The 12,945-nt window shown below is 36.8% G+C and overlaps 2 protein-coding genes across 2 annotated transcripts; both read left to right on the plus strand.

Moving 5' to 3' along the window:
- Positions 1–1,657: 1,657 nt before the first annotated feature.
- Positions 1,658–4,492, plus strand: LOC131793789 (microfibril-associated glycoprotein 4-like). Its single transcript, XM_066159561.1, has 5 exons — positions 1,658–1,698; positions 2,431–2,687; positions 2,804–2,921; positions 3,249–3,632; positions 4,095–4,492. The coding sequence occupies exons 2-5, from the start codon at positions 2,475–2,477 to the stop codon at positions 4,358–4,360; spliced, it is 981 nt and encodes a 326-aa protein (XP_066015658.1). The 5' UTR covers positions 1,658–1,698; positions 2,431–2,474; the 3' UTR covers positions 4,361–4,492.
- Positions 4,493–8,753: 4,261 nt separating this feature from the next.
- Positions 8,754–11,259, plus strand: LOC131793788 (microfibril-associated glycoprotein 4-like). Its single transcript, XM_066158860.1, is given in 5 exon segments — positions 8,754–8,841; positions 9,332–9,588; positions 9,714–9,824; positions 10,105–10,531; positions 10,994–11,259. Coding segments are annotated over 5 exon segments (1,149 nt in total).
- Positions 11,260–12,945: the final 1,686 nt, after the last annotated feature.

The raw sequence follows: 12,945 nt of genomic DNA on the forward strand, positions 1-12,945 counted from the left end.
CCAGGGAAACAAATTATTGTACAGTATTGTTCTTTCTGTCTAACTTATCGGGTAATTTTGTTGAGAGCATTTTTTGCAAGATACTTTCTAAATTAGAAAAAGCATAACCTTATGTATAACACCATAGTTAACTCCGAAGGAAAATGCGACGTATTGTGTGGTTCTAAAAATTTATATTTTCAAAAATTTTTCATTTGAGACACAAAACTGGTCATAACACCTTAGTTACCTCCAGGGAAAATAGGAAAACATTGTGTATTTCTAAGACTTCTTACATGTCCCGCTGAAAGTGTTTTGATCAAATAATTTGCAGCTTTGTTTAAGAGTTGCCATATACGTTTTTCAAAACATTCTCTGTTTTTCACTGCAGTATTTCGTTTACTGTCATATCCAGTGGTACTGAGATGTGAGATCACTCATTAATTAAGATTGAAAAGCAACGAGCTGATGACTAACACAATTAGAACAGTTGGACAGGAAGAAGGACTGTGGCGTATAGAACAGCGGTTTTGTTTAGTAACCATAGTTACAGAAGTTCAAACAGTTTTATAAATTAAAGGAAAGCACGAAAGCAAGTTTTCACTTTTGATAATCTCGGGAACAAAACCAAGTACGAAAAACACTGTTTCGCTCAGAGGGTAAGAAATATCTCTGTGAGCTACTTATGGACCAAGCCTTTCTTGCTCAGACTAATTGCGCTGATAGCAGAAATGATCGAGAAAACTTTTGTGTAAAATTCTGTCAATTCAGCCATACGATGTTTCACATTCTGTCAAAGTTGTTATAAATTTGTTTTTTTTTGTAGGTTGAAGCTCTCAAATACCACCCGAAAGTCAGAATGCTTGCGACCAGTCTAACTAAGATAAAATCAGGTGATGTTTAATGCTAACTACCATGCTCAACTACCATTAGCAAAACGAGCCATAAAAAACTTAGGCCTCTGTACCTTAAGGTTGCTACAAAGTTAATTTTAATTTTAATAATGTGCAATGCTGTTCTATCGTATTGGAGAATGTTTTGAGATGAAAAAGGATAAATTGTTAAAAGTTTGTATTTCAGAAGTGATCTGACATCTTTGTCGGTAGCAAGTTTGCAGAAATTTGTTTCTCGCTCTTAACTTGATTGCCGCAGGTTCAAAGTTAAACTGGCTGAATATAACATATTGATAAACTCCTGTCACCTCCAAAAGTGTGATGTGCTCTATTCCGTTTTTCTTAGATGCTTTTGAAAATATTATGGCTTATCAGAATAAGATAAAATTTACAAGGAAGAGTAAGAATTTAAAAATACCCCAATACAGATAAGTTGCGTTACGGCGGTCTATTATTTTCCCTTTTTTGCGCCTTTTGCAGCCGTTAACACACCTTCGAAAATAAATATTTAATAAAAATAAATTCAAACTAAGGGATGAAACAAGCCTGTTAGCATTATTAACATGACTGAACGAAGTATTTGCCTTCGAGATGTTGGGCTAGTTAAGAGTCCCTTTAAGTAGACAAAGCTGGCAAATAAATGCTGAACACCTGTCTTATATTTGTCAGGATGATTTGTATTTTGGGACGCTCACTATCAGATTTTTACCTTGAATTTACAATTATTTATTTATAGCGATGCAGTTCAAGTTTTCTATTTAACCGATCATTAATATTCTCTATATCTTCCATGGAATTATTCTCCTACCATGCTTCTGTTGCACAGGTGAGTATAAATCCCTTTTTAAATTTCTTGTATTTCATCTTTTTGGTGTCGTTTCTGCAAAAATTTAAAATTTAAATAATTTTAAATTTAAAAAATTTTAAATTTAGAAATCTAAAGCCTTATAAATGTGTTTTATATCTTCCTGTTTGTATTTCGCATGAAATTGTAATGTAATTTATTTAGTTTATACTCAGGGCTCCCATTGATAGCAGGTGGCTCTTTAGGGCTTCTGACGGGGCTACCCTAAGGTTTATTTTTATTTTAAATAAAGGCATCCATCCATCAAAACCATGACTCAAACTATATATGCTACCTGCTTATCAGAGCAAATGATCTTTAAGCAGACAATCTTTATCTAACTATTATGTCTACTATTATGGAATAGGCGATACAAAAAAAGCCAAATTTCAAAAAGACCCCATCGCATGCGCATCAATGGTTCAAAATGATAATTTAAACAAATGATTCACAGATATCGTGGTGTGGTAGTGAACGCTGTGAAAATATTCTTGATATTTTCCTTAATATTTTCTTTCCGCGCGTTAATTCACAATCAAAGATTGATTTTGTTAAGTTTAATTTTCAAGAGATGACAATCACCTTTAGGGAAAATTCGTCAGGGTTCTCGTGCAGTAAAGTTTTGAAAGAAAGTGGTCTAATGTGCCTAGTGAAAATGAAAAAGTACCTCGAGTGAGTGGAAACTAAACGATATATTTGTTTTGCCTACCACAGACGATGATTGTCGAAACATCATATTCAAGCACCCAATACCAAACATGACCATGAAAAATCACGCGATCAAAAGTGTAGAGGTGCCCAACGAAGGAAGTTGCAGAGTAATGTGTTATATGGAGCCTAATTGCCTGTCCATCAATATTGGACCTGTTGTAGGAGGAAACCAAAAATGCGAGTTGAATAACGCCACGGAGGAAAACCATGCTCCATTTCTTCTCGTGAAAAATCAGGGTTGCACATATCTTGCAATCAAGGTAACATTTCACATTCTTACGAAACTACGGTGCCAGAAGAGATTGTTTCGTTTTCTTAGGCTAAAGACATAACTTAAGGAAGATCTGCACTATAGCTTACTTTGTTTTGTCAACAGAATCTATGCAGCAGCAGCCCATGCTTAAACAATGGCACCTCTCAAGCCGGATTCACCAGTAAAGGATTTCGTTGTGTCTGTCAGGAAACATTCACAGGAGAAACCTGCCAAGTTGAAGGTAAAATGGCTGGATTGTGTAGACTAGTCTCTCGTGTAGTACGTGTAGTACGCGAGGAGTTACTCACTAAAGTTTCAAAATTGACTTCAAGAACAAAATATTAATCACTGAATGAAAGCTAAAAAGGAAAAGCTACGTACGGTCACTTTAAATGAATATAGCTGGTAGATATTAAGGAAGAAGAAATGGTATTTGCTAATGTTCAGAATCAAGTTTTATCAGCCAGAGCAACAGTCAGGAAAGCAAACAAAAAGCACTCAATATCCAAACAATTTAAAGTAGGCGTGTTGTTTTGTTTTTTGTTTTTTTTTTTTTACTGATTTTCAGTCAAAAGAAACTGCGCAGAAATCTACAAATCCGCGGGTAAACCAACTGACGGTGTCTACGCCATTAAACCTGATAACTTGCCTGCCTTTGATGTATTCTGTGACCAAACAACGGACGGTGGAGGATGGATTGTGTTCCAGAAGAGACTGGACGGCTCGGTTGATTTCTACCGCTATTGGAACGACTACAAACGTGGCTTTGGTGACCTGTGTGGTGAGTTTTGGCTCGGACTGGACAAAATTCACCGCTTGACCTCAGATAATAATAACACGCTGCGTGTGGATTTGGAAGACTTTGAAGGAAACACAGCTTATGCTGAGTATAACTTGTTTGGTGTTATGAGTGAGAAAGACAAGTACAAGCTGATCCTTGGTTCTTATTCAAGTAGAACTGTCATTTCGTCTCCTCTATTCTAGTCATTCTAAGAATTAAGGGGGGGGAAGGGGGAGGAGGACAGGGCTTAGTAATGTAAATATGCTTAAACTATTTTACATCAATAGCTTTGGAAGACAAAGAAGTAACCTCAGCTCATCGCTATGCAATCCTGGACAGCGCATACCGGACGTTGATTAGTCCAAAGGTATTCGCCTGTGAATCATGCGTAGTTAACCTGATCAACTAATCCAAATCTGAGGAGTGTCTCAGCGAACAATTTATTGTAATTATTATATTGAGTATTTTAATCCTTACAATATTCGACAAGAATGATAGATATTACTAAGAATGCTTTTAATCCATATCATTATTGTTAAATTATACTTATCCTATATTTTAAGATTTCTTTTGAATTATGAACGGCTCATTGTTGGTCAAACGTAATACTCATAGTGCGGCTCATTTTGTCAGGAAATTCTGGTGACTCTCTTGCTTTCCATCGCGGTATGCCATTCACCACTAGAGATCAAGAGAATGACGATCGGGGGGATCACAACTGCGCCATTAAGTTCAAAGGAGCCTGGTGGTACCGTTGGTGTCACCGCTCAAATCTCAATGGCTTGTATCTTCGTGGCAGTCACTCCTCTTCTGGTGATGGAGTGAACTGGTTTCAATGGGAGGGTTATCATCACTCCCTCAAGAGAACCGAGATGAAAATAAGACCAAAGGATTTCTGAACTGTCATGTTTGTGGCACAACAAACAGCACCAACGTAACAAAAAAACCGAGTGTCTCGATCAAGTATATTCAGCATTAAACAATCACTCTTAAATTGGAGCTTAGTGGAACGTTGTTCAGGGTTTTTCTTGCTTCTTTGTGCGTGTTTTTCAAAATAGGAACAGTTAATTCTGTAGAATCGACCAGTTAACCAGTAATAATAATAATCATCATAATAGTAATAATGACTTAATCTATATAGCGGTACATACAAAAAGCTTCTTATCATAGTTGGAAATTGACAGTTAATCATAAGAAGCTCTGAAAAAATGCACCTTAATCTTTTCTCGAAAAACTGAAACCAATGGACTCAATTCAAGGTCTATGGGTGAGACATTCTACAGTCTGGGGGCAGCAGCTGAATAGACCCTGTCTCCATAACATTCTAGGTGGGTCCTTGGTATTCACAGAAGTTATTCTCGAATCTCAATGGCTTGTGTCATCATGGCCATCACGACTCCTATGCTCCTTCTATCTGAGTTATACAAGTTTTGATTCTTTAAATTTTTGACGCGTATTTTCACTTGACGGAACACAAAGCGATCACACAGCCTTCATTTTTTCAAAGTCAATATCAGAAGAGTAACCACAGTCGCTAATTCAGGTCTAGTTCCCTTTGATTTCTATAACGAAACTCCAAACAATTACCCAATGTTTTGACTCTAAAGAACGCTGTCAGAAAAACAAATATTTTAAGTTTTAGTGTACAATGTAACGTAATGTTAATGATTCTAAAGTGCTTCATATATTGCTTTTATTTGTATTTTTGCCTTGTACTGTTATTGATAAACATATTGCACATTAAATCATAAGAACATATTGCACGCTCAAGGTCCATTTTGTAGATATGGCTCATCAGGTGATTATGTTACAAACTAAGTTTGTAGAAATACCAAATGTAAGGATAAGTAGGTGAAATCTCTTTTGTTTTATTCCCCCCTAGCCTCGGAGCCATGTTAGAATCTTGATATATCAAAAGTGGCGTATTGGATCACTTGTGATCATTGGTTTGCAGGCTACAAGAGGACTCCTTACAGCTTTATTTACTTATAAATGATTAAAATCTTTGATACATAAAAAGTTTTCGTTTTAGAATCTTGATATATCAAAAGTGGCGCATGGGATCATTTGTGATCATTGGTTTGTAGGCTACAAGAGGAATCTTAACAGCTTTGTTTATTTGTAAACGATTAAAATCTTTGATACATAAAAAGTTTCGATTTTTCACAATTTGAATTCGATGGGGAACGAAATCAAGAAACCGAGACCGTTCTTTTGGCTCGTTCTGCGGCTATGGCGTCCAACACGTGCAAGGTTTTTAATTTCGACGTGAGTTCGTCCATATCTTTAGGTGCACGCCACAGGTACTGAAGAATCTGCAGGTAGCTTTCCACCATCCACGCTTTGAAACTCATGGCTCTAGTGACAACAAGAAATTTGTTAGTGACAGGCTCAAACGATTCACCTTCGTTTCACCCTTTACACCCTAACATCAGGATGCATATTCTCCATACTGCCCTCTATACATTTCCTAAGATGATGACAGGGAGAATGTTAACAATCAAGAGCATCTTCAGTTGGTGATAATTTCCTTTATTCTCATGACCTTAATGTTTGATTCAGGGGCAATAATGTGAGGAGAAATTAGATGTTAGTCATTCTTAAGGGTCAAAGGGTTAATAATCAGCACGGATTAGTTTAGGAATGATTTTCGTTTTAAAACCGAATTCTCTACGCCAGATAACTGAATGAACAAATATATAAAGAAATAGTTAAAGAAATAACGAAAAAGATAAAAAGATAAATTAACTGAAAAGGCTTTGAAAATACTTCCACAAAAATATCAAAAATTAGCGCGGTTAGACGTTTCGATGTCGTCCTAAACATCACCATCAAGAAAGTTAGAGTCGGAGTCGGAGTAGTGACAAATGAGTATTAGAGATAAAATAAGCACAATGTTAGCATGATTATGTGAAGAGAGGATGATTACAGCTAACTATGGACAGGGGTTTCAATGAAAGCTGGTTACCGGCGGTGTCTCTCCTCATATAAGACCTCTCAGTTACCGCCGTCTGTTTAGCCCGTTAGCAGGCTCTTGTGTTTGGGTTTGTTTAAAAACTATCAGAAGTAGGAATCGAACCTTAGACCTTCGGATTCCGTTTTCCGATGCTCTACTATTGAGCCACAGAGACTCGACGGTGAGCGAGGTCTATTACGAATTTATATGACACGGGGACAATTTGCATTATAAACTCAGTTGATAGAACCTAGTTATCTTGTCATTAATAACAGTCTGTTTTAACAAGAGTACAAGACCGCAAATTAGGTTTTCGCGCACGATGAGAAGTATCGTGCTACACTTATTGGAACAGTATATTAAATTTTCTGTAACACTGTATATTTTATTCTTAGTCAGGCCAATGGCTTCCCTTGCATTTTATGACCATTTTCTCCAAGCTTCTGAGCACTTTCTAGCAAGATCGCTTATGTTAGCGGAAAGATACTGAGTCAAAATGTTAAGTTTGTGATGATATCGTTAATGATTTCGGCATGTACTAACCCGAAACAACAAAACGAAAGGACCAAAACGAAACAAGGGAAACGACCAAAACAAAACGACCTTTATGACCAAAACAAAACCATTACAACGATCGAGCGGAGTGGAGGATGCAATGTCACATAAAATGTAAATTTCACTTCAGATATTCTCTCACATTTAAGGCCTTTAGATATTAATTAAGGCCGTCTCACGAAACTTTATTTTCAGCTACCGCGCGAGCAGCTGAAACTATAATTTGACGCTTTTTCAGGGTTTTTATTAATGTCAATAATTTTCATGAAATTATTTCTTCATCGTGGTTGTCAAGAAAAATGAGAGTAATTTTGACGAAATTTCCCCACGGTTAACTCCGGAGGAAAATGCGACACACTGAGTAGTTCTAAAAATTCATATTTCCATAAATTTTTCAATTTGAAAGACATAAAACCGATCATAACACTTTAATTATCTCCAGGGAAAATAGAACGACATGGTGTAATTCTAAAACTTCTTACAGGTTCCGCTGAAAGTGTTTTGACCAAATAATTTGCAGGTTTATTTAAGAGTTAGACTTGCCGTAAAAGTTTTTCAAAACAATCTACTGGATTTTCATAGAAGGATTTCATTGACTGTCATATCCAGTGGTACTAGGATGAGTCCAGTCATTTAGATTTAAACACAGAAGCTATGATCTGGTGACTGACAACAATTAGAAGAGCTGGACAGGAAGAATGACTATGGCCTAGAAAACAGCGGTTTTGTTTGGTAAACATAGTTACAGAAGCTCAAACAGTTCTATAAATTAAAGGAAAGCACGAAACCACGAAGTTTTTACTTTTGATACACCCAGGAACAAAACCAAGTGCGAAAAACACTTTTTCGCTCAGAAGGTAAGAAATATCTCTGTGAGCTACTTATCTATATATCTTAGACTAAGTCTATCTTGGTCTGACCAATTGCGCTGATTGCAGAAATGATCGAGGAAAATTTTGTGTAAAATTTTGTCAATTCGGCCACACGATCTTTCGCATTCTGTCACATTCTTCTGGTCAAAGTTGTTACAAATTTGAAATTTTTTAGGTTGAAGCTCTCAAATACCATCCGAAAGTCATAGAATGCTTGCGACCAGTCTAACTAGGATGAAATCGGGTGATGTTTAATGCTAACTACCATGCTCAACTACTATTAGCAAAACGAGCCATAAAAAACCTAGGCGTCTGTACTTAAAGTTTTCTACAAAGTAACTCTTCATGTTAATAATGAACAATGCCGTTCTATCGTATTGGAGAATGTTTTGAGATAAAAAAGGATAAATTGTTAAAATTTTGTATTTCAGAAGTGACCTAACACCCTTGTCGGTAGCAAGTCTGCAAAAATTTGTTTCTTGCTCCTAAAGTAATTGCCGCAAGTTCAAAGTTAAACAGGCTGAAAATAAACATATTGATAAACTCCTGTCACTTCCGACAAGTGTGATGTGCTCTATTTCGTTCTTCTCTGGCAATTTTGAAAATATTATGGCTTATTAGAATAAGATGAAATTTACAAGGTAGAATAAGAATTTAAAAAAATACTCCAATGCAGACAAATTGCGCTACACCGGTCTATTATATTTTCCTCTTTTTGCGCCTTTTGCAGCTGTTAACACACTTTCGAGAATGAATATTTATTTATATATGAAGAAATTCATACTAAGTTTTCTTTGTGCAAGGAATGACACAAGCCTGTTAGCATAACAACATGTTTAAGAACAATTACATAACTGAACGAGTCTTTGTCTTCTTTTACCTTGAATTTACAATTATTTATTTATAGCGATGCAGTTCAAGTTTTCTCTCCAACCGATCATTAATATTCTCTATATCTTCCTTGGAATTATTCTCCCACCCTGCTTCTGTTGCACTGGTGAGTATAAATCCCTTTTTAAATTTCTTGTGTTTTATCTTTCTGGCGTCGTTTCCTCAAAACCGTTACACGAACTACATATGCTACCTACTGATCAAAGCAAATAATCTTTAAGCAGACAATTTTTACCTAACTCAAAATGTCCACTATCATGAAGTAGAAGATACAAAAAAAGTCAAATTTCAAAAAGACCCCACCAACTGCGCATCAATGTTTCAAAATGACGAATTAAAACAAACGATTCACAGATATCGTGGTGTGGTAATGAAAGCTGTGAAAATATTCTTAATACTAATTATTTTTAATATTTCCTTTCCGCTCATTAATTCACAATCAAAGATTAATTTTTGTTAATGAAAGCCTCCCTGTTAAGTTGAATTGCAGTAAAGTTTTGAAATAAAAAGATTTTATGTGTCTTTTTCATCAATGAAAATAAAAAATTACCTCGAGTGAGTGGAAACTAAACGATATATTTGTTTGCCTACCACAGACGACGACTATCGAAACATCATATTCAAGCACCCAATACCAAACATGGCCATGAAAAATCACGCGATCAAAAGTGTAGAGGTGCCCAACGAAGGAAGTTGCAGAGTAATGTGTTATATGGAGCCTAATTGTGTGTCCATCAATATTGGACCTGTTGTAGGAGGAAACCAAAAATGCGAGTTGAATAACGCCACAGAGGAAAACCATGCTCCATTTCTTCTTGTAAAAAATTCGGGTTATACATATCTTGCAATTGAGGTAACATTTCATATTCTTACGAAACTACGGTGCCAGAAGAGATTGTTTCATTTTCTTAGGCTAAAGTGATCTTATTCTTGAAATAAAGAAAATCTGCACTATAGTTTACTTTGTTTTGTCAACAGAATTCATGCAGCAGCAGCCCATGCTTAAACAATGCCATCTGTCAAGCAGGGTTTACCTATAAAGGATTTCGTTGTGTCTGTCAGGAAAAATTCACTGGAGAAACGTGCCAAGTTGAAGGTAAAATGGCAGGATTGTGTAGACCAGTCTCTCGTGTAGTGCGCGAGGAGTTACTCACTAAAGTTTCAAAATTGACTTCAAGAACAAAATATCAACCACTGAATGAAAGCTAAAAAGGAAAAGCCACGTACGGTCACTTTAAATGAATATAGCTGGTAGATATTAAGGAGAGAGAAATGGTATTTGTTAATGTTCAGAATCAAAATTTATCAGCCAGAGCAACAGTCGGGAAAGCAATCAAAAAGGACTCAATATCCAAACAATTTAAAGTAGGCGTTTTGTTTTGTCTTTCGTTTTTTTTAAAACTGATTTTCAGTCAAAAGAAACTGCGCAAAAATCTACAAATCCGCGGGTAAACCAGCTGACGGTGTCTACGCCATTAAACCTGATAACTTGCCTGCCTTTGAAGTATTCTGTGACCAAACAACGGACGGTGGAGGATGGACTGTGTTCCAGAAGAGACTGGACGGCTCGGTTGATTTCTACCGCTACTGGAACGACTACAAACGTGGCTTTGGTGACCTGTGTGGTGAGTTTTGGCTCGGACTGGACAAAATTCACCGCTTGACCTCAGATAATAATAACAGGCTGCGTGTGGATTTGGAAGACTTTGAAGGAAACACAGCTTATGCTGAGTATAACTTGTTTGGTGTTATGAGTGAGAAAGACAAGTACAAGCTGATCCTTGGTTCTTATTCAGGTAGAACTGTCATTTCGTCTCCTCTATTCTAGTCATTCTAAGAAGTTGGGGGTCAGGGGAGGAGGAGGAGAGAGCTAAGTAATGTAAGTATGCTTAAACTCTTTTACATCAGTAGCTTTGGAAGACAAAAAAGTAACCTCAGCTCATCGCCATGCAATCCTGGACAGCGCATACCGGACGTTGATTAGTCCAAATCTATTCGCCGGTGGATCTTTCGCAGTTAACCTGACCAACTAATCCAAATCCGAGGAGTGTCTCGGCGAACATATTTATTGTAATTATTATATTGAGTATTTTAATCCCTACAATCATCGACAAGAATCATAGATATTACTAAGAATGCTTTTAGTCCATATCATCATTGTTAAATTATACTTATCTTATATTTTAAGATTTCTTTTGAATTACGAACGGCTCATTGTTTGTCAAACGTAATACTCATAGTGCGGCTCATTTTGTCAGGAAATTCTGGTGACTCTCTAACCAAACATCGCGATATGCCATTCACCACTAGAGATCAAGATAATGACTTTCGGGGGGATCACAACTGCGCCATTAAGTTTAAAGGAGCCTGGTGGTACGGTTGGTGTCACCGGTCAAATCTCAATGGCTTGTATCTTCGTGGCAGTCACTCCTCTTCTGGTGATGGAGTGAACTGGTTTCAATGGGAGGGTTATCATCACTCCCTCAAGAGAACCGAGATGAAAATAAGACCAAAGGATTTCTGAACTATCGTGTTTGTGGCACAACAAACAGCACCAACGTAACAAAAAACCGAGTGTCTCGATCAAGTATATTCAGTATTAAACAATCACTCTTAAATTGGAGCTTAGCGGAACGTTGTTCGGGGTTTTTCTTGCTTCTTTGTGCGTGTTTTTCAAAATAGGAACAATTAATTCTGTAGAATTGGCCAGTTAACAAATAATAATAATCATCATAATAGTAATAATGACTTAATCCATATAGCGATACATATATACAAAAAGCTTCTTATCCTAGTTGGAAATTGACAGTTAATCAAAAGAAGCTCTAAATAAATGCGCTTTCGTCTTTTCTCGAAAAACAGAAACCAATGGACTCAATTCAAGGTCTATGAGTGAGACATTCTACAGCCTGGGGGCAGCGGCTGAATAGACCCTGTCTCCATAACATTTTAGGTGGGTCCTAGGTATTCACAAAAGTTATTCTCGAATCTCAATGGCTTGTGTCATCATGGCCATCACGACTCCTATGCTCCTTCTATCTGGGTTATACAAGTTTTGATTCACAACACTTTTAACACAAAGCCATCTCACAGCCTTCATTTCTTCAAAGTCAATATCAGAAGAGTAGCAACAGTCGCTAATTCAGTTCTAGTTCCCTTTGATTTCTATAACGAAACTCCAAACAATTACCCAATGTTTTTACTCTAAATAACGCTATCAGAAAAACAAATATTTCAAGTTTTAGTGTACAATGTAACGTAATGTTGATGATTCTAAAATTCTTCATATATTGCTTTTATTTATATTTTCTTAGGGAGGAGGGGGGGTAAGGGAGGAGGGGGGGTAAGGGAGGAGGTAGGGTAAGGGAGGAGGGGGGTTCGATCCTAATCAAGGGCTCCGATATTTTTCCCTATCCAACGTCCACGACTAATAAAGCTGCGCAACAATTTTAGGATTTGCTTTTCGGGTTGTTAAATTTAAGGAAATCTACAAGTTATGACAGTTTGCTACAGTAAAAATACATCAAATAGTCAACAAAAGAAATTAAAAATAAGTGAACTTGACTTTGCTAAAGAATGGTGCCATTTTCAGGAAAACGTGCAAAAAAATCTGCGGCAAGAATAAGTTATTTCGAAGTGAAATAACACTATCCACACCTGAACACAAGCAGCATGCTCCGTGGAAGCTGTTTAAGAATGATTATCACATTCCCGAAGTGTCCTTGAGCGAGTTTTGTCATGATTGTCAAATCCTCTTCTGTTACTCTTGAAGTAAACAGCATTCCAGCGCTACCCCACGCGAACGGACGTTGAAGAAGAATCTGACAAAAATTCTCGAAATCTGGAAAATAAAACTAAATTAACCTTAAATGACCTTAATGTTTGATTCAGGTGCAATAATGTGAGGAGAAACTAGATGATAGTCATTCTTAAGGGTCAAAGGGTTAATAATCAGCACGGATTAGTTTAGGAACGATTTTAGAGTCGGAGTCGGAGTCGGAGTAGTGACAAATGAGTATTAGAGATAAAATGAGCACAATGTTAGCATGATTATGTGAAGAGGGGATGATTACAGCTAACCATGGACAGAGGTTTCAATGAAAGCTGGTTACCGGCGGTGTCTCTCCTCAAATAAGACCTGTTACCGCCGTCTTTTTAGCCTGAGAGCAGGCTCTGGTGTTTGGGTTTGTTTAGAAACTATCAGAAGGAG

The sequence above is a fragment of the Pocillopora verrucosa genome, chromosome 12 (assembly GCF_036669915.1).
Source record: "Pocillopora verrucosa isolate sample1 chromosome 12, ASM3666991v2, whole genome shotgun sequence".
NCBI lineage: Eukaryota > Metazoa > Cnidaria > Anthozoa > Scleractinia > Pocilloporidae > Pocillopora > Pocillopora verrucosa.

Excerpts from the sequence above, each read along its gene's own strand:
- LOC131793789 (XM_066159561.1), top strand. The coding sequence starts at position 2,475 with ATGACCATGAAAAATCACGCGATCAAAAGTGTAGAGGTGCCCAACGAA. Across the intron at positions 2,688-2,803 it reads GCACATATCTTGCAATCAAG|AATCTATGCAGCAGCAGCCC; the intron begins GTAACATTTCAC and ends TTTTGTCAACAG. Across the intron at positions 3,633-4,094 it reads GATCCTTGGTTCTTATTCAA|GAAATTCTGGTGACTCTCTT; the intron begins GTAGAACTGTCA and ends TCATTTTGTCAG.